The following is a 21,576-nucleotide window of genomic DNA, read 5'->3' on the forward strand; positions in this document are numbered from 1 at the left end:
ATTTCCATTAGCGGGTCCAATACATGTAAATAATTTCAAGAACATTGATGGTGCAGTGCAGGAATATAATTAGGGGTTGAAGAGTTTGAATGTTTTGAATATAACTTACTTGTGAGTTTATATGATTTAATGTTCAGAATGATAGTGTTAAACAACCAGCTTGCAAAATTCCTGAGAATTTAACACTTAGCTAGCTCTCCTGAGTCCTTAGAATCAGCTCTAGTACACTGCCTTTACTTGATGATGTCCTGATGATGCGAACAAATTGAGTCTTTAAAGCTGGGTCCAGTTTAGGTACAGCGGGAGGAAAGTCTTATTTAAAGGAACGGTCAGAGTTAATTTATTTGTAAATTGAACAATCCCCACTCCACTCCCACCCTTCAGCCAGGTTAGAGTTACTTATCTGTGTAACAAACATTTACTTAAAACCTATTATTGCTTCAGGACATATTCCTTTGAATCTCCAGATATTGTGCATATAGTTGGCTTAAATAAATGTTTGTAGGACGAACTTGAAGCTCACCAGTATTTATTTGTTTGGGTTTTTAGTGTGGCTTCGTGAACATGTCTAAGTCTTTTTTTGTTTGTTTGTTTGCTTAACAGTAGTGGGCCCTCCTCTCTTCCAAGAACAGCTTGCAAACAGAAATTCTGATGGAGAGAGGTATAAGGAAACAGGATGAGGGAAGGCATAGCCCTTAATTTCACAGGGCCCTCACGAGGGAAACAAGTGTCTTCGGAAGATAGAGTGGGATCATCCTTCATCCAGACCCTAAGCTCTGCTACCGGCCAGAGGCCTCCCTACTGCAAGTGCCATCACCAGCCAAGCCAAAGGAACTTATGCTACTGCCTCCTCCATGTTCAGGGGACCTTTGGAGAGCAGCTTGTCCTCAGAGATTTCTGTCTATAGGTCTGTGAAGATGTAGCTAGAGTGCCAGAAAACGGTGCCATATAACTTGGGTCCCACAGCCAGACGGTGGCAGGCACTGTACCCACCCAAAGATGGGAACGAAGAACTACCAGTTATCTCTGTGTTTTCTCCAGCAATATACAGAGTTTAAAATTTTTTTTCAGGGTTACTTTTTTAAAAAATGTTTATTTATTTATTTTGAGAGAGAGAGTGCACGCAGGAGCAGAGGAGGTGCAGAGAGAGAGGGGGAGAAAGAATCCCAAGCAGGGTCCACACTGAGTATGGAGCCCTACACCGGGAACAATCTCACCACTGCGAGATCATGACCTGAGCTGAAACCTGAGAGTCAGACGCTTGACCAACTGAGCCACCCAGGTGCCCCTTAATTCTTGATCACTGCTATACTCCTGGCTCCTAAGACAGTGCCTGCCCATAGTAGAGTCTTAATGAATTTTTAAATTTAATTAATTAATTAATTAATTTTAAGTAAGCTCTATACCCAACGGGGGGATTTAACTCACGACCCCGTGGCATGTTCCACCGATGGAGCCAACCCCGACTGTTTTTTTAAATAAATGAAAATAAATGGAAGATAGAATACTTACCTGGATGATCTGATTCATGTGAGAAGTGAACCCTAGACTTAAGACTCCAATCCTTGGAATTTAACCACATTAGTATTTTCATCACTGTTATTATTACCTCATATATTATTATCATCCCCCCATCATCATTATCAACAACAGTGCTGCGTTGCACATGGGGGTTCTTACTGTATATTGACTGACTGAATGAATGAATGAATGGACAGACATCGACTTTACAGCTAGCCTCAAACTATCTTTCTAGTCTTATTTACTATTCCCCTTCCCCCATTCTAACTTCTTACATATACTATGCTCCAGCTACTCAGAAGCAATCATTTTCACTTACCACACTATGTCTCCACATTTCTGTGTGTTGACTTATTCTGCTATTCCTTGTATTTGGAATTCCCATTCTTTGTTTGGTGAGTTCTCATCCTTTCTTTAGGACCCCATTTTGCATCCCATCTAGATAGTCACTCTCACTTCTGGCCTTCCAGTTCACTATGCCTGCACCACTGAAAAACCCATCTCCTGTCCTGAATTATAGCTGTTTGTTGACATAGCTGACTATTCCCTCAGATAAAGAGCTCCTTGAGGGCAGGGACAGTAAATTTTCCTCTCTGTATTCTCAGGAATCATTGCTGGGCCTGTCACATAGCAGTTTCACAGTACTTGTTGAAATCAGTCTGATATCAGGGGCGCCTGGATGGCTCAGTCGATTAAGTGTTGGACTTTAGCCTAGGTCATGATCTCATGGTTTGTGGGTTTGAGCCCCGTGTCGGGCTCTGTGCTGGCAGCTCAGAGCCTGGAACTGCTTCGGATTATGTGACTCTGTCTCTGTCTCTGCCCCTCCCCTGCTCACATGCTCTCTCTCTCTCTTTCAAAAATAAATAAATGTTAAAAAATACTAAAAAAAAAAAAAAAAAAAAAAACACCAACAGAAATCAATCTGGTATCAGACAGGCTACGTGCAGAGCCACATGATACGTGCTGGAGGAGATGATATACAAGGCTGGTCCAAAACACAGTCCCTGACCCTGAATGCTTACAGTCTAATTGGAGACACAAGTCCTTTTCATAGGAAAAAATATCATTAAAAAACAGTGTATTCTAGAATTACATTTGAGAAAGGAGAAAGCTTGGTGTGCTGGAACACGTATAGGACTGGACTTGGTTTCTGGTCCCTACTTTTTACCATTAACTCACTATGTAGCCCTGACACCTTATTTCTCTTCTTTAGACTTTGGTTTTTTTCTCTGTAAACGAAGATGATCAGAAGGCTTGGATGATTTCTAAAGCCAGATTCCAGCTCTGACATTCGGAGTTTGGCTCCATGGAAACTAGGTGGAAGAGACATGGTTAGAGCTCAGTAGTCTCTGTTTGCCCCCTGCTGGTCACTCGGCAACATCACAGTCAGGGTGACAGCTGTAGGCTTTTCCCAGGGCTGGAGACAGCAGAGCTCAGAGCCTGATAAACAAAGAACAGTGGGACAATGACCATTCTAGAAGAGAACCAATCAGGCTTCCCCCTGGTTACTGGTAGGTGGGTATGGAATCCTATACTCCTTCAGAATAAAGGAATTTAGGAGATCGCGCTCTCTGTTCTCAGCCTCCAGCTGAACCCATTTCATATCTGTTTCTTTCCAAACCAGAAGGAGTCAGTCTTTGGGAGGCTGCTTTGTAGTCCTCCTGAATTTTTCTTCTGCTCCCATCACAGTGCTCTCTTCTGAGGCAAATTCTTCATTCTGGTCAGTATAACTATCCATTTATTTATGACAAAATGAGGGTTTCTCTCCCTCTCACTCTCTTCCTGGAGTAGGGCCATGAGCCAAAGTGAAGGTAGTAGAAGGCTTTCTTTGGTAGGGTGGGGAGAAGAGACAGACTGTGCTAGAATGAGGCATGTGGTTTACACTGTTAAGGTAACACTAGCAGAGAGAGGGTTGTCTTTTAGATGTTTCATTCAAAGTGGGATTGGGGAGGCCATTTGCCCATTTATTTCCTTATTCTCTATATGTTGAACCCAAGGGACTTCTTTTTTTAAATATTTTTTTAAATGTTTATTTCATTTTTGAGAGAGAGAGAGAGAGAGAGAGAGAGTGAGCATGAGCGGGGGAGGGGCAGAGAGAGGGAGTCACAGGATGGGAAGCAGGTTCCAGGCTCTGAGTTGTCAGCACAGAGCCCCACGCAGGGCTTGAACTTACCAACTGTGAGATCATTACCTGAGCTAAAGTTGGCACTTAACCAACTGACAGCCACCCAGGTGCCCCAAACCCAAAGGACTTCTTAAAGTCACCTCAATTTCCTCCAAAAAGCCCCACAATTAAATCAAAGATGGAATTGGTTACTTGGAATCTTGGGCCAGAGCATAGAGGAAAAAGAATAGGGACTCTGAGGGTAGGGAAGAGAGAAGTAAAAACCAAGGGGAAGGGAGGTGGGGCAGAGACAGAGTGAGAGCTGCTGCTAATTCCATGTGGATTTATAGGTATCTAGAGGGGAAACTGTAGGAAACTAAAGAATTCTTTTTCTCCACAAATGTGCTTGTTTGCAAACAGAATTTTTTCTTTTCTGACAGTGCATGATACTTTGAACCCTACTAAACATTAAAGGCGTGACTACAGGGATAACACTCATTCATCCCACATTACCTGGAATGTGCCAAATACTGTACCCAAAGCTGGCCCATCCGAATGGGCTCAGCATCCATACCTGGCCTGCCTGTTCACTGCTGAATTCTTAGCACCTGTCTTATGCTGCCACCTAGCAGGTGCTCAAAAGAGATTTGTTGAATAAGTGAATGGTAGCTGCACTGTACTTTGTCCAGTAATATCTCAACTCCATGAGGGTAGGAGAAAGTCTACTTAGATTTTCATGCCTCACTGATAATGATAGGATTGAGAGTTATCCTTATAAAATACAAATCCATATGTAGAACTCCTTTGGTTCCAATGTTAAATCTTTCAATAGTCTCCCAATATCCTGAGTTTCTCTGTAAAATGGAAACAATAATATACACACCTCACAGGGTTACTTTAGGTCTAAATGAAATAAACATATCATTGCTTAGCGTGTTCCAGCATGTTGTAGCTGCTCAATAAATTCTAGTTCCTTTTCTTCTCCAATTTTCTAGCCTAATGTCCAATCCAGTGTTCTAGCCATATTGAATTTCTTATTAGTCCCACCACACAGGAATGCCAGGAAGGCCATCCTCTCTGTCTGCCTGGTGAACTCGTCTTGTCCTTCAGAACAGAGCTCAAATGTTCCCCTCTTCTGTGAAACCTTCTGTCCATGCCCTCTTGCTTTCTGCTTCCTCATTACCCTGTATCTCAGTCAAACAGCATGTTTCTGTTATACTTTTTTTTTTCACTTATACTTTTGCCTCTCTGTTAGGCTGTGACCTTGACAGGTGCAGGGACCAAGTCTTACTTGTATTTGTAGAGTGTTTAGAAAGAGTCTGGGAGAGGCTGGAAAGATGACAGAAGGATTAGCTTTGCAAAAGAACTGCTTCTTGGGTGCCCGGGTGGCTCAGTTGGCTAAGTGTCCGACCTCGGTCCCAGTCATGATCTCACTGCTTGTGGGTTTGAGCTCCGCATTGGGCTCTCAGCTGTCAGTGTGGAGCCTGCTTCGGTTCCTGTCTCCCTCTCTCTCTGCCCCTCCCCAGCTGGTGCTTTCTCTCTGTCTCAAAAATAAATAAAAACTTTTAAAAAATCGCTTCTTCCTCTGAAACAAAAGGAAAGGAACTGAAGATGAATAATAGTAAGAATGTAGCAAGAATCTTTAAAGCAACAGGGAAGAGGCCAAATCTCAAGGGGGGAAATCTGGCTTGAGGGAGAGAGAATACAGGAAGAAGATGTCATCCCAAGAGATGAGGAGGGTAGAGGAGAGGGGGCAGTGGTATGGTCAGATCCTTCTCCTTCCTAGATGTGTGAGGTCTCAGGATGGACTCAGCACCTGGCTTAGCAAGAAGGGGTTCTTGGGCCTGCAAGGCAAAACAGCCTGGCCCCACAGAACTTGGCTGAATGGCCTTGCTTCACATCTGAGTCTTTCAGTACATCTGGGAGAGGCTGGAGGCTCCAGATGCCAGGAAGAGGGAAGGCTTGCAGTGATGTGCATGAGAGATTCTGAAGAGCTAGTGGTGGTATGGAACCATAGACACGTGATGAGAAAGATAGCAGGTAATCTGGGCAGCAATGCAATCCTCAGAAGATATGGTAGGAGTGACAGAACAAAAGCAGCTGGAGAGGGAGCATTGGTATATATGATGCACTGCTATTTGTTCCAGTTGGCATCTTTTAAAAGAAATATTTATTCGTGAAAGAGAGAGAGAGAAAGAGAACGAGCAGGGTAGGGGAAGAGAGAGAGGGACACAGAGGATCTGAAGCAGGTTCCACACTGTCAGCACAGAGCCTGTCACGGGGCTTGAATTCACAGACCGCAAGACCATGACCTGAGCCAAAGTCAGACGCTTAACCAGTTGCGTCACTCAGGTGCCCCTCCAGTTGGCATCTTTGATGACTGCGTTAAGGTGAGTCTGTGAGTCTCTCTTCCCTCAGTGGTCTGTGGTATAGGTGGGGACTTAGAAAAAAGACACAACTCTGACTCGTTCCACTCTAGGCTGTTGTACTAAGTTTCTTAGATTGTTTCGTAACTTACAAAGCACCCTTGACAACTGTTTCCAGGTGACACTTCAAAAACAACAAACCATTATCTTAATCAGAGTACTTTGATGCAAACAACAGAAATTGTGAGAAATTTAAGAAAAAAAGAGAATTTACTGGAAGGATACAGAGTTGACAGGAAAGCTGGAGAGTTGGATGTGGAAAATGGGTTTCAACCTAGGAAAGCCAGGCAGCAGGCACCACAATTAAGTCCATGCCTCAGGAATGATCTGGAATGGCCACCATCACTATGGTAGGGACTCCCATACCCCCAAGCTCCATCAGGGACCCACTGTGATTGGACACCTACTGTTTCTGTTGCTCTGAATAATTCTAAACTTGTCTACGTTACATTTCATTCCCTGAAGATTCAAAGTTCAGAGAAGTGTGGCCAGGTGGCCAAGCCTGGGTCATAAGTCACGTTGTAGCTGCTGGGGGGCAGGTAGAATACCTCCCTGCTTCAGCTTCCCTAGTCTCAGCAACACTGCAAATACAACATAGAATGGGGCATTCCTCCAAGTAAGAAGGACTCCAGATGCTGATGGTAAACTAAATAAAACAAATTATCCACCACGCCCTCATCTTTCAGACTGCTTTTCCTTTCCACTTCTGTTTTTGTCAGTTGTCAGTTGTGGTCATCATGTAGGGTTCCTAGGCTTGACATGTTAGGACCATCCATCGCTCTCATTTTCCCACACAGTAAATAACTCTCCAGATTTCTTAGGTTTGCCTTACCTTCTGTCCCTGCTATGGCTTTAGTAAGATTACTCTGGCAACAGCATAGAGGAGAGAAGAGACTGGGAGAAATTGGGAGTCAGATTCATAGAATGTTAAAGCTAAAAGAGACCTTTGAACTTATCTGTTATAGTGGTCTTATCTAGGAGTATTCATTAGAATTCCTATGGCATTAATAAAATACACATGCTGGTATCTCACCTTCAGTAGATCTGAGGTGAGATTTTGGTGTGTGTGTGTGTGTGTGTGTGTACCTTTCTGAGGTGTGTTCCAGGTCACAAACTGCTCAATTTCAATACCCCCCCCCTTTTTTTTAAATTTTGAGAGAAAGCACGTGTGAGCAGGGGAGAGGCAGAGAGAGAGAGAGAGAGAGAGAGAGAGAGAATCCCAAGCAGGTTCTGCGCTGTCAGTGTGGAGCCCAATGGATGTGGGGCTCAGTGGACATGGGGCTCCATGGATCAGGGCTCCATCTAATGACCTGTGAGATCATGACCTGAGCCAAGATCAAGAGTCAGATGCTTAACTGACTGGGCCACCCAGGTGTTGCACCAATACCCTGTTTTAAAGATGAGGAGACTGAGGCCCAGAGAGAAGTTAGGTGTTTGAAATCATACAATGAGTTAACGAGAAGGGTAAAGGGGCCAGGACCAATCCCAGATCTTCTGGCTTTTGGTCTAGTGCTACTCAGACCTCTTGTTTTTTCCCTCTGTGAAAGGAAATTTCCCATCTTTATTTGTATCTAAGGAAGCATGCTGCATGTGTATCGTTCAGCTCTTCCAACAGTAAACAGGCTTCAGATCAAGAGCCCCAAACTGTCGAGAATGAGCCCACACCAAGAGCCCCAATCCTAATGGTAGTTAGTTTGATCTCTGGACCACAGGCCTCCTTGTCAGAATCTGGGCAAAGCGCCCTCAAGAACCTCAAGTGGGGAGTGAAATGAGGAGGATCCCTGGATAAAGGACAGTCCAGCTGAAGCCATACTTCTGTGTTTGCCAGGATTCTGACTGGGCCTCTGTGCACACAAGACCTTGTTTCAATTACTCATTGACTCTTCTTCAATTCTTGACTGTTCTTTAGCCATCTGGTTCTCATCTTGGGAATCTACTTCTTTCTTTTTCCTGCTCTCTGACTTCCACCAATCACTCTGCCTTGGATTGTTTTACCACCAGTTCAGACACTGTTTCTGGGCAATGGAAACCCAGGGCCTCTGATGCCTTCCATTACATTATATTGCTTTTTTTGATTTTGCTCTCCTTATAAAACTTGTGCTTTCTTATAAAGATTCCCAACAGGAAATGCCATTTGCTTAATGTCCTCCTGCTCCATATCTACCTTAGTGCAAAGAAAGCAAAGGGTAGGAGAATTGCTATAGAACCATCTATCAGAAGGGAGCCATTCTTTCTCCCATACCCTCTGCATCCAGGGGGGCTGGCATCAAAGTCACTTGGTGACTAGCTCAAGTAGGAATGACATGGTAAGAGCTGTCCTTTAGGAAGCAACTCTAAGAGCTGTGGAGCATGGATTGGAGGAAGACAGGCTGTGGGCAGGGAGACAACCTACTGCAACAATCTAGGTGAGAGATGATGGGACATGATTGGGTGGTGGGAATGGAATGAATAGGAAAAGATAGGTGGGAAAATAGTCACTTTGGTGGGAGAAGTGGCAGGATTAACAAACTGACAGGTGTGGTAGATGAGAGAAATGTAAAGAACCCTAGGTTTAGAGCTTGAGGAACTAGGAGGATAGTACCTTTAACAGGATGAGGGAAATAAGAAATACGCTGTTTTTGAAGGAGGGTGGAAGACAGTGACTTTGGTTTTATACACGAGGGATGCAGACATTCAATATGATGTTTCCATCAGGCAGTTGAAAGTGCAGGGCTGGACTCAGGAGGTCTGGATGGCCGGTATCAGTTTGTGAGTTTCAGCTGGAAGAAAGTCTGAGGTGAGAGTGGGGGCACACCCAAAGAGAGAGGAGGACTGAGCCTAGAAGAAAAAGCAGGCTTAAGCCCCAAATAAGGGGGAGGGATCGAAGGAGTCTGGGAAAGGGCTGAGGGGTTGAGAAAAAAACCAGGAAAGTCTGATTTTGCCAGCCAAGAGAGGGGAGTTCCAGGAAGAGACGTGAATAGGGAAGATATGGAGATGAGAACTGACAAGAAGCTGTTATTTTTGGTAGTTAGTTGCTGGTCACTAAGTAGGCCTGGTCACAACAGCTACCCTTTCATGAAATGAAGCACTGAGGGAAGGTTCTAGATAATTCACATAACCCCCCACTCACTTCAGCCTTAGTTATGAAGGTAGTGCAGGATAAATGTAATTACTTCATAAAGTTTAACATCGCTCAGAATTTCCAAATCCCATCAGTCCTCAACTTCACCAGGTTCGATAAGAGGAAATTGCAAAAACTGGAGGGCGAGGCTGAGGACGACATAGAAGGTAGCTAATAAATATTAATGAGGTTTCGCCTCCCGCCAATCGGGCCCGGGGAGAACCTTCTCCCGGCTCATTGGAGCCCCGCCCCCTCATAAATATGTAGCTGGTACCGCCCGCCGCGCACTGCCCCGCCCTCTACTCTTCTCCCTCGCAACGGACTCTCCCTTCAAACGGGAAACAAGATGGCGGCGGCAGGTCCGAGTACTCGGGCCTCTTCCGCGGCGGCAGCGGCAGCTCTGAGTCGGCGGGGCCGACGGGGCCGCTGTGACGAGATGGCGGCAGCCAAGACTGGGGCCCCGGGCGCGGCCTCTGGTCCCGCGTTGCTGGTGTTGCCGCCGCCGCTGCTGCAACCGCCGCCACCGCCGCGGCCGGAGGAGTCGGGCTGCGCCGGGTGTCTGGAGACCCTGGGCGAAGCGGCGGCCCTGCCGTGCGGCCACTCGCTGTGCCGAGGCTGCGCCCAGCGCGCCGCCGACGCAGCGGGCCCCGGTTGCCCGCGCTGCCGTGCCCGCGGCCCGGGTTGGGCCCGCCGTCGGGCCCGCGACGACGGCCAGGCCGACGCGGAGGTGCAGGGCGAGCGCGCCCGCCGCGGCCAGCCGGAGCGCTGCCGCCAGCGCCGGGACGGGGGCGCGGCCGCCGCGGGGTCCAGGCCGGAGCAGGAGCCGCGCGCCGCGGCCACAGAGCCAGGTGGAGCTTTCCCTCCTCCCTTTGGGGGTCTAGAGCGAGGCCGAGCGCGCCCGGCCTGGCCTGGTTGGGGGGTGGAGGGTCCCAGGCCGTGCTCGAGCGGCTGTGTAGAGTTCGCGTGGGGTTGGAACTGGGCTCTGTCCAGGCGCATCTGTTTCTGAATTTTGAACTTCAGAATGAAGTACGGGCACGATGGATTTGGAGGGGCAGTGAGGGGATCTCGCGCCTTACGGAAGTTAGAAGTTTGGAGGGAAACAGCATTCTTGGAACAAGTTAGGGCCAGGTTGGAATGGTGTGTGGGAGAAGGGTTCCTAACTTTGCAGGAGCCCTGGAGGATCAGAGAAGTGCTTGGTTTCGTGTTGGGTGAAGAGCTTGGGGTCGAACTGCGTGTCGAGAAGTGGCTCCTGGGCCTAAATGGATTAGTGAGAGGTATGGAGTATCCGGAGTTAAGGGGGCGGGTTGAATTTGAGGATGTGAAGAGAGCTTTTCAGACTAGAGTGTGGAGTGGGTTGAGAGAATGAACTCACAAGCGCAATTTTCACAAAATCTTGACAGAGCCTCGCACATCGGGGTTATTTATATTTATAATTAATAACTCCAAAAATGAATAAGCTCCAGTAGTGCTCGACAAAAACAAAACAAAACAAAACAAAACAAAAAACAAAACAACAACAAAACTGGGTGGGGGTTAAGTTTCGTAAATGGAGATTGGTTGGCAGGGGCTGCTTCTGTCTCCATGGCTGTGTAGGTTTCCTGCTATCATCCTGGCAGTTAAAAGTTGCGGGACTGTTGCTTTCAACTTCTTTGCCTTTCGATACCTCCCACAGCCTGCCCCTCTGGTGCTGAGCTTGACGTTGAAAGTGCCCTGTAAAAACACAAAACAGAACTGTGTGTAACTTAGGACTCCGAGAGACATCCAGTCAACACAACGTCTATGTTCTTTGATAAAAAAATGCTTACCTAGGAGGAGATTTCCAAGAAACATAATTAGGAAAGGCCAGATATTTGCACCTTTTGTGTTGGGAATTCTGCCATTTTTTTTTTTTTTTTCCCAGTAGGGAAAAGGAGGCATTGCTTGTGTATGAAAGTGCAGTCTCTAGAAACTACAGTTTCCGGAATGCAGTGTGTTTTGATTAAAGCAGACACCTGCCACTGTCCTAGGATACCTTACTTTTATTTCTTTGTCTTACTTGGCTATATTCCTTATTTTTCCTTTTAAGTTTCACAACATCCTTATGAGAGAGGTACTTTTATTTCCATTTTAGAGATGAAATTGAGGCCCAGAGAGGTTAAGTAACTTGCCAAAGGGTGAACCCCAATTCTATCTGATCCTTGTTCAGAGTAGGTGAGAAGGCCTCCCCAAATGTCATCTAATTTGTGGGTGCTGAGTGATGATCTCATATGCTCTTTAGTTTGCTTCAAGTTCTGAGATTATGGTAAAAATTTCTCTGGTCTTCCTACTAGTACTATTGATTATATGGTCAAATAAGATAGAGATGTCTGTTCTCATTCATAAAGTCTGGACTCCTCTGTGAAATATCAGTTATGGACTTTGATTCATGAGAAGGAATATGGCTTGATAATTTGTGCAAACTTTTTCTGATGAAGAAATTTGTCATAAAGTGTATCAGTGATTAAGGAAAATTATATAAAATGAGATTCCAAATTAGTATCTATTGAATTACTGAGTATCCACCAATTACTTATATGTTTATATGAGGACTGTGATGAAAAATATTTTTCCTTAAATATTCTTGTCGGATCATTGAGTGTATATAATTACAGGCTTATTAAGTCAAATCATTATAGGAGAATATTGCTGAACAGGGTTTGCGAATTATCTTCTAGCTTCAGTGGGTTGTCTGGACTTGTTAGAGTTATATACAATTTTTTAATTTAGAATTTTAATATGCTGTGCATTCACATAATCCAAACACAAATGTAAGAAAGTGTACAATGGAAAGGTTCCTCCTATCCCTTTACTCATTTCCCACTGCCACCAAAGATTCTCATTCATTCTTCCACAGTTTCTTTATGCTTCTACATAAAAATTCAAATGTATTTATTTTAGTTTTTGATCTTTTTACACAAAAGGTTGTATATTGTATACATTGTTCTGTAACTTGCTTTTTTCCATATAAAGATACATGATGGAAAGCTTTTCATATCAGTATGTAGAAGGTTTCTTTATTCTGCTTACAGCTGCAAGGAATTTCATTGAATGGCTATAACAATTAACTGTCTATTGGTAGACATTTAGGTTGTTTCCAATCTTTTGCTATTATAAAAAGTCAGTTATAAAATTGTTATATACATGTGTATGTGCATTCATATGGAGAGGTCACCTGTAGCTTTCACCAGATTCTCAAAGGGATGCAGAAAGAACTGTAGGAACCATTGTTTTAACCCAGGTCCCTCATTCTACAGAAGAGAGAACTGAGGCCCAGAAGAGAGTAGAAAGTGACCAGCTAATGGTCGTCATGAGTTAGTAGCAGATAAACAAGGACCAAAACAATAACCCATAAATAAGGGCTAAAACATAGCTTAATTCACAGTTAAATGCTCATGATGACTTGTAATAGGGAAAACTAAAAATACCAGTTTTATAAAAACTTACATTGTGTTTTTGAGTGGGAAACAGCAACAGAACTAGCAATTTTAGGTATATTCAGAAGTATATTGCTTAGCAGTTTTTTGGGGGCATAGTTAGGTTAATTGATAAAAAGAAAGGTCAGAATTCCTTTATAATACTGGAAATTAAATTTTGTAGTAAATGCACTGGTGCTTCAGTGAAATTCTTATATATATATTTTTTAATTTTGTTGAAGCCCCATGGCTCTTTTGGAATTGAATTGTCTATAATAAGTATAAGAGTTTGTGCTTGTAGAAAATTTTGGTTGTGTTGTGACATTTTTGTTTTTTACCAGTTTCCTGACAAGCTTTAAAATTCAGAACCCTAAGGACTCCTGTATAACATGTTTTGTTTTATTCTTATATGCCTTGTCAGTTTGCTTTTGGATATAGTATCAGTTGACTTGTGCAACATTGTGTGAAGGCTACTTCAACTTTATGTTCCTTGAGGTTATAGCTCATCGCATATATTGACATAGTATTTGAACCATTTTGAGCAATATTCACAAGTATGTAATGAATGTTTGTGCTGGGCCAGGCACTGTTCTAGGTTCTTGGGAGACCTTAGTGAATGAAATGTTCAAAGATTTCTTCTTCTTGGAGCTTATATTCTAAATTTAGAGGCAGTCTTGGTCCATTGATTAAAAATAAAAACTGTAGCACATGGGCATATATAGGTACTTTTGCAACTGCATTTGACCCTTGAACAACAGGGGTTTGAACTGTGTGGGTCCACTTATACATGGATTTTTTCAATGAATACATTACAGTACTGTAAATGTATTTTCTCTTTCTTATGATTTTCCTAACATTTTCTTTTTTCTAGCTTAGTTTATTGTAAGAATAGAGTATATAATGCATATAACATACAAAATATGTGTTAATCAGCAGTTTCTATTATTAGTAAAGCATCCGGTCAACAAAGGGCTACAAGTCAAGTTTTTGGAAAGTCAGTAGTTACTGTAGATTTTCAACAGTGCTGAGGGTCAGTGCCCCTAACCCCTGTGTTGTTCAATGGTCATCTGTATATACAACAGCAATACTTAAGTCTCATTGATAATAATTAATGAATCTTAAGAATTAATTTAGTCTTTTGATATGAAATCAAGAGTGACCATTCTAAATTATACTGCTTGTGAAATTGAAACCAAGACCTTTTTAGGATACTTCTTTTTCTTCTACCCTGGGTAATAATTGAAGAGAAAAGCTACGCAAAGGCCAATGAGTCCTTTTTATTTTTTTTATTTTTTTGTTTTTTGGAGAGAGAGAACACGAGTCGGGGAGAGGGACAGACGGACAGAGAGAGAGAGAGAATTCTGACACAGGTCTTGATCCCACAACCCTGCGATCATGACCTAAGCCAAAATCAAGAGTTAGACTCTCAACTGACTAAGCCACCCTGGAGCCCCACCAATGAATCTTTTAAATTGGCAGTTAAAACTTAAAAAAAAAATTTTAGTGTTAAAAGCGCGTTTCAAAAATTGAATAGTACCTCATTTATCCCATCCCTTTCATCACCCCTCAACCTCCCTGTTCACTTAGGGTTAACATTATACATTTAAAAAAATTCCTCTTTCTGTGACAAACAAGTAGTTCTGGTTTATTACTCAGTTGGCAGACAATGTTTGCTATGTGTGCAGCCTAAATTGCATTTAGGACTAATGAATAATGAAATCATGTGATTGTAGTGTAAAAGGATAAGAATTTCCCTCAACTGTAGGGATTTGTTGTAAAATGTATAAAATGACTCAACTTTTTATCCTGAATGACACGTACACATATTCCAGAATTTGAGAGTGTCCTTATGTGTTCTACTAATGCAGGAAACAATTCAGAATGAGATTACCTCGCCAACTAAACACTAATTACCATTAAAGGAATATCTGTATCCTATAGAATTCAGGGTTGAGCCTCAAGAATTTAGGAGGTATTTGGTTTTCTTCTTATCCACTTCCAAACTTCCAGTTAATCCGGACAATTGCCTACCCTTGAATTCATTTATATCTGAGGTTTTTTTTTTTTTTTTTTTGGTTTTTTTTTTGAGTGTAGGATACGGGATATGTTTGTCAAATGTCATCCCACTAATTCAGTGAGCATTTTGGGAGCACATGCTCTGTAAGATAATACAGTAAAAAAGGGGAATAAGACATGGTCCCTGTTCTTTAAGATTCCACAGTCTGGTTGGAGAAACACCTTATCAAAAATATTACAAAGTAGTAAGTGAGGTAAATGCATAATGCCAACAGAGTATAGGAATGGGATAACTAAGCATCTGGAGGAGAGCTGAGGAATTTGAGCTGTATGCTGAAAAGGTAGGAATTTACCAGGTGAGAGAGGAGGGGATGGCCATTCTAGGCAGAAGAACCTACATGCACAAAGGCATGAAGTCTCTTGGCATATTCAGGGACTGACAGGAAGTTAAATATAGATGGATTGTGGGACTGAAGTGGGAAAGAAGAGAAGGGACTGTGGAAGTTAGATCACAAAGGGCATGGTATGTCATGATAAAATAATTTGGGACTTTGTCCTATAGACAGTACAGAGCCCTTACAGATTTTTAAGTAATGACGTCATCATAATGATGTGCTTTAGAAAGAATATTGGTTGGGGTATGGAGGAAAGACATGAATAGAAATGAAGAAGGGAGTCCAGTCAAGAGATGAAGAGGGCCTGGACTAAAGCAGTGTCTGTGGGGATGTTTCCTTCCGTCATGCATTAATTGAGTAATCATTTGAGGGTCTTCTGTGTGGTAGGCAATGGAACTGCATATAGAATAAAGCATGATTCTTTCTCTTTGAGTCAGGGTAGTTGGGAAGATTGGTGCACAAACATGCAACTGAAATGTGTAATAAATGCAATTATAATGGTAATGCAAGATATCATTGTAGAAGGCAGTAAGGAATATGTTAATGGGGCAAGTTAATGGAGCAGGATCTGGAGACAGATTGCCTGTGTTTGAATTCCAGCTCTGCCATTTATAGCTGTGTGCCATTGCGTAGGTTGCTTCAACTCTGTACCTTAGTTTCCTCATTTGCAAATGGGGATAGTAATAGCAAAATCATAATGTTGGTAAGACTAAATAATTAGTAGAATGCTTGGCATATAAAGAACTCAATGAAGAGCTTCCAGCTTGGATGGGTCAGAAATGGCTTCAGTGAAAGGCAGACACTTGACCCTGAGTATTCAGTAGGTGGATGGGGGCAGGATGAAGATGAGGGAAACCGGTATATGCAGAAGTACAGGACTCTGAAATAACAAGGAGACTTCCAGGGATTGTAAGTAGGAGTGATTGGAGCATAGACTACATGTGGGAGAGTGGGAGGAGATGGAATTCCAGAAATAAGCAGTTACTGAATAACAGTGGACTTTGAATGCCATGCTCAGGAGTGAGGATCCACTGAGGAATTTTAAAGAAGAGTTCCATCTTTGCATTTTAGAGTGATTACTCTTATGGGGTTAATGTAGCAAATGGATGGGAGAGCCCAGATTCTCTTTTAGCAAGAGGGCTAACTTAGATGAGAAGATGCTTCTGCTGCAAATATAAAGCTGGATGATATTGAACTAACAATTCTTTTAAAAGAATTCCTGAGCTTTCAGGAAAGACAGGAAAATCTCCAGGTTCTAGAAATAAAAATGGAACTAAAAGCCAAAACTTTAGTAAGCTCATGCTATGTTGCCCTAGAGTGGGGGTGAAGGGGTGGAGTGAGGGGCTATTTCTGGTTTTCTATTCCTAGTGGATTGAGTTTTAACCACAGAAAAAGGAACCAAAACTAAGACTTCTGCATAAAACTGGGATTCTTGATGTGCATTCAAAGTGAAGGGGTAGGCAGAGAATAATCTTCCTACTGGTACAAGCCAGTAATAAGAAATTTTGTCTTGATTTACTTGGGCTCTATGCAGAGAGGAAATGGAGAAAAGAGCTTTCCTGAGAAATTGAAGCGCACGATGTATGCCTTGCTCATATTTGGGATCTGATTTTATATTATATGATTTTAAGTATCACCATGCTGAGAAATTAATATAAAAGCTGGCTCCAAACTAGTGATACCCATGGATCACCTGGAGAAAGGAAAAAAAAGACTGTGGTACTCCCAACTCGCTCCAGAAGAGATTCTTTAAGAAGAGATAAGTCCAACCAAAGATGAACTTATAATTGAATGTGACACACGAGGAAACCATTTTCTAACATAAATGAGACTTAGTAGCTATAACAAGCAAGGGGATTCTATCTCCAGGAACTGGGATAGTAGAATAGCAGCTTAAATGATAATTTAAATTGGCACATTTTAAGTGACTAAAGACATTAAAGAATTAATGGAAATCTCAAGAAGTGAGAAGGACATTATGAAACAGGTGCATTTAAAAAAGAGCTAAACATAATGCAAAATATAGTCAGGGAGGTTAAAAAAAGCTCAGTGAATAAGGTAAGCACTAGTTTACACGGATGAAGAGAAAATCAGTAAGCTGGGAATTAGATATGTGGAAATCCTGAGGATGCAGAACAGTAGGATAAAGGAAAATCTGAAAGAGAGGTGAAGAGAAATGAAAGGTCAAGAAGACCCATCATCTAATAGTTACAGAAGGAGAAGAATAGAATGTGGGAGACATGGAATTTAAAGAGATGGTGACTTGAGAGTATTTTGGAATTAATAAGAAGACATGAATCCTTAGGTTTTAGAGTCATGAGGCCCTAGAAAGAATTAAATGAACAAAGCAAACAACCCCCACAACTAAACACATTGCAATGAAACTGTAGAACACCACAGGCACTTTAAAAAGCAACCAGAAAGGAAAAACAAAGGAGCAACAGACTGAGAGCAGACATCTTATAACCAAGAGAGGCCAGAAGAAAATGGAACAATGTTTTCTCAGTGTTGAGAGATCTGAATTTTGTATTCAGCTAAGTTATAATTCAAGAGTGAGGACAAAATAAAAATATTTTCAGATAAACAAAAATACAGAGAATTTACCACGCTGTTTCTGAAAGAACTATTATACTGAAGAATATACATCAGCAAGAAAGAAATGTAATGGGAGAAAATAGGATACAAGAAAACATGGTGAACAAAGAAATGGGTAGGTAAACTAAGTGAATATTGACTCTATAAAGCAAAAATAATTATGACTAATATGTGGGGGTTAAAACCAAAATGGGACTAAAATATCAGACAAGGATAAAATGTAAGCTGGGAGGGAAGGTGATCAGCATTGAAGAGTTGTAAGGTTCTATATATAGTTCAGGAGGATAGAGATATTGATTAACTTTAGGCTCTTGGTCAGATGCATATTAAAAATTTAAGGGTAACCACCAAAAGAAATGGAATGTAAACTCGATCTGCTGCATATATATAGAACCATACACCTCCCGAATTAGAGAATACACATTCTTTTATTTTTTTATTAAAAAAATTTTTTTTTAACATTTATTTATTTTTGAGAGAAAGAGTGTGAGCAGGGGAAGGGCAGAGAGAGAGTGAGAGCGAGAGTGAGAGAGAGAGAGAGAGAGAGAGAGAGAGAGAGAGAATCTGAAGCAGGCTCCAGGCTCTGAGCTGTCAGCACAGAGCCTGACATGGGGCTCGAACCCACAAACTGTGAGATCATGACCCGTGCCAAAGTTGGACGCCCAACTGACTGAGCCACCTAGGCACCCCAAGATTTTACATTCTTTTAAACAAATGTAGAACATGCACAAAGAAAGTTTTAACAGATACCAAAGATTGCTATATAAACTGTTATCTCATCCCAGTACAATAAAATTAGAAATCAGTGACAAATATAACCAATCCCCCTCCCAGCCCATGTTTGGAAATTTAAAAAGCAGAAACAAACGTCTAAATAATGTATGGTGAAGAACAAAATCATGGAAATTGGAATATATTTAGAGTTGAGTAACAATGAGATAGTAAACAACTATCTCAGAATCTGTGGAGTATAACTAAAGCAAAACTAAGAAAAATTTAAGTGTCTGAATTATGTTTCATTAAATCCTAAGATGCCATCATTTGTAAGATGTGCTGTCATTTACCAAACAATGCTTTACTGTCACTCAGACTTTTTAACTTTGTACTTACTGAAAGAGTTCTTATAAATTTATTACAGATTTAACGTATCACTTGAGCATATGTTTATAAAAGGAAGTAACGTGATAAATTAGAATATTCCTGTGACTTCATATTCAGAGCCTGATTCTTCTAAATCATAGAGGTTGTGTTTTTCTATGTAGTATTGTTTACTGTGTCATTGAGACCATTGGTGATACAGAATTTCTTAAAAGAGTGTTCCACAGCTCTAACATTTTTCTTTTCTTTTTAAGGAAAAGAACTTTTTAATTTAAATTTTAGTTAACACAGTGCAATATTGGTTTCAGGGGTAGAATTCAGTGATTCATCACTTAGCATTTAACACTCAGTGCTCATCACAACAAGTGCCCTCCTTAGTATACATCACCCATCTAGCCCATCTCCCACCTCCCTCCCTCTGTCAAATTCATAGTTTGTTTTCTATTATCTAACATTGTTCTTTAACACTGCTGACACCCATCGTGTATGGATGCTCATGCTTTTTTGAGCTTGCCAAATGGCATCAACAAAATGTTTTCAGATGAGATTTATAGTTCTTCCTCAGATGGCCTTTATAGGCTAATACTGAGGTTACAGTTGTCCAGTCACCAGGGATAACCACCAAATCATACATTTTTTGGTGAGCTTACTCTTTAATTGTGTACATTTATACATAAATAAGCAATGACAGTGCCATCATCACTGCTGCCTGGCTGACAGTGATTATAAGACTTCAACTGTAAGAAACATCCCAATTTCAGAGATGTTAATATGAAGAAATGTAGGTCCTAGAACCTGTAAGATATTTGAGTTGAAGAAAGCTTAAACATTATTGAGTTAAGTGGTGAACCGAAATAGTTAGAAAAGTAACAGCAGAGGGGCACCTGGGTGGCTCAGGTCGTGATCTCACGTTCATGAGTTCCAGCCCTGCACTGTCAGTGCAGAGCCTGCTTGGGATTCTCTTTCTCCCTCTCTACCCCTCCCCTGCTCATGCTCTCTCTGTCTCACTCCCTAAATAAACAAATAAACAAATATTAAAAAAAAAATAGATTAAACCCAAAGGAAGTAGAAGATAGGAAAGAATAAAAATAACAAATTAATGGAATAAAAAATAAACAGTGAAGAGGATTAATAAAGCCAAAATCTAATTCACTGAAGGTCGTAATACAAGATTTATATTATGGGGGCGCCTGGGTGGCTCTGTCGGTTGAGCGTCTTAACTTCAGCTCAGGTCATGATCTCACAGTGTGTGAGTTTGAGTCCCATGTCAGGCTCTGTGCTGACAGCTCAGAGCCTGGAGCCTGCTTCGCATTCTGTGTCTCCCTCTCTCTCTGCCCCTCCCCTGCTCATGCTCTGTCTCTCTCTGTCTCAAAAATAAATAAAAACATTTAAAAAAATAAAAAAAAGGTTTATATTATGGACAAATCTCTGGCAAGATTGGTCAAAGAAAAAGAAAAACAAGAAGGCATAAATGATATTAGGAATGCAACAGAGAATACAACTACAGATGTGATAAAGATATAAAAATCCCGTAAATGTAGAATATGGGCTTTATGCCATGAATTTGAAATATTGCATAAAATAGTTCATTTACTAAAAACTGCAATCTGTCACAGATTGCTTAAGAATAAATAGAAAATATGAACAGAAATGTAACTAAAAAAGAAAATGAATAGTAAAATCTATCCACTAAGTAATATGTAGATAAAATAAGCAAAATCCAGAATGTGGGAAACTGCGGGATACATGGCCCATTACCACAAATAATGTGAAGAAGAAGGAGGAAGAGGAAGAAGAGGAAGAGGAAGAGCAATAGAAGGGAAACCTGTAGATGAAAAGACATGACAAATTTAAGTGCGTGAATTTATTTGGATCCTGATTTGAAAAACTGTGTCAAAACATTTGATAGGAATTTGAACATTGTTTGGATGTTTGTTGATATTAAAGATTATGAAATGTTCAACGTGACAATAGTTACATATTTTGTAAGAGTCCTTTAGGAGAGATACTAAAATGTTCCCAGATAAGATGATTTGATGTCTGGGATTTGCTTCAAAATCATTCCTTCAAGGGGAGTGGGGAGAGGTAATGATTGGGGGAATAGATGAAATATGATTGGCAATGAATTGATTGTTGAGGCTGGGGGATGGATAGGTTGGGGTTCATTATACAGGTATCTGTAATAAATATTTGGGACGTTTCTGTAATAAAAGGCAGAAGAAAAATTCTGTCTGCTTAGGATGCACCAGGCACAGGGTTTTACAGGTTACCCAAATATTGCAGGATGTAGACTATTCCAGGAAAGAAAAGTGTTTTCAGGTTCCTTTTGGAAGGCTTTTACAACTTGATATCAAAATTATACAAGGACAGCATAAGAAAGGAAAAATACAGACCAATCTCATGAATGTAGATTTAAGAAATCCAAAATGAAATATACACTAATCTAGTAGTGCATTAAAAAAAAAACTCACAACCAAGTAGCATTTATTCCAGGAATAGGGGTTCAGTTTAACATTAAGAATCTAATGTAATTCAGTATACAGCATTAATGAACTAAAGGAAAGTAAAACCATATGATCATCTCAATAGATTCTTAAAAGAGCATTTGACAAGAATTTACCATTCATTCATTTAAAAAGCTAGAACACCTGGAGTAGAGGGGAACTTTTTCTTTTTTAGTGGAACTTGTCAATAAGGATGATTAGTGAGTGGCCAAGAACACTCAAGACAATTTTGGAGCACATTGCTTTATCAAATATTAAGCTATTATAAAGCCGTATTAATTGAAAAAGGTACTGATGTCAGGATAGTTGGATAACCAGTGTTAAATAATTTAAAAGTCCAGGGGCACCTGGGTGGCTCAGTCGGTTGAGCGTCTGGCTTCGGCTCA

At 41.3% G+C, this 21,576-nt stretch overlaps 1 protein-coding gene and 1 long non-coding RNA gene across 4 annotated transcripts in view; one reads left to right on the forward strand and one right to left on the reverse strand.

The window, feature by feature from the left end:
- Positions 1-9,453: 9,453 nt before the first annotated feature.
- Positions 9,454-21,576, forward strand: part of RNF169 (ring finger protein 169) — a 104,549-nt gene continuing 92,426 nt past the window's right edge. Inside the window, exon 1 of the mRNA XM_049652230.1 lies at positions 9,454-9,999. Coding sequence (XP_049508187.1) covers positions 9,498-9,999 — 502 coding nt within the window. The 5' untranslated portion in view covers positions 9,454-9,497. The remainder of the gene's footprint in view (positions 10,000-21,576) is intronic.
- Positions 10,563-21,576, reverse strand: part of LOC125937577 (uncharacterized) — a 41,054-nt gene continuing 30,040 nt past the window's right edge. For all 3 annotated transcript variants that reach the window (XR_007462437.1, XR_007462435.1, XR_007462436.1), the window contains one exon: positions 10,563-10,861. This is a non-coding gene — a long non-coding RNA (uncharacterized LOC125937577). The remainder of the gene's footprint in view (positions 10,862-21,576) is intronic.

The sequence above is a fragment of the Panthera uncia genome, chromosome D1 (assembly GCF_023721935.1).
Source record: "Panthera uncia isolate 11264 chromosome D1, Puncia_PCG_1.0, whole genome shotgun sequence".
In the NCBI taxonomy this organism is placed as follows: domain Eukaryota; kingdom Metazoa; phylum Chordata; class Mammalia; order Carnivora; family Felidae; genus Panthera; species Panthera uncia.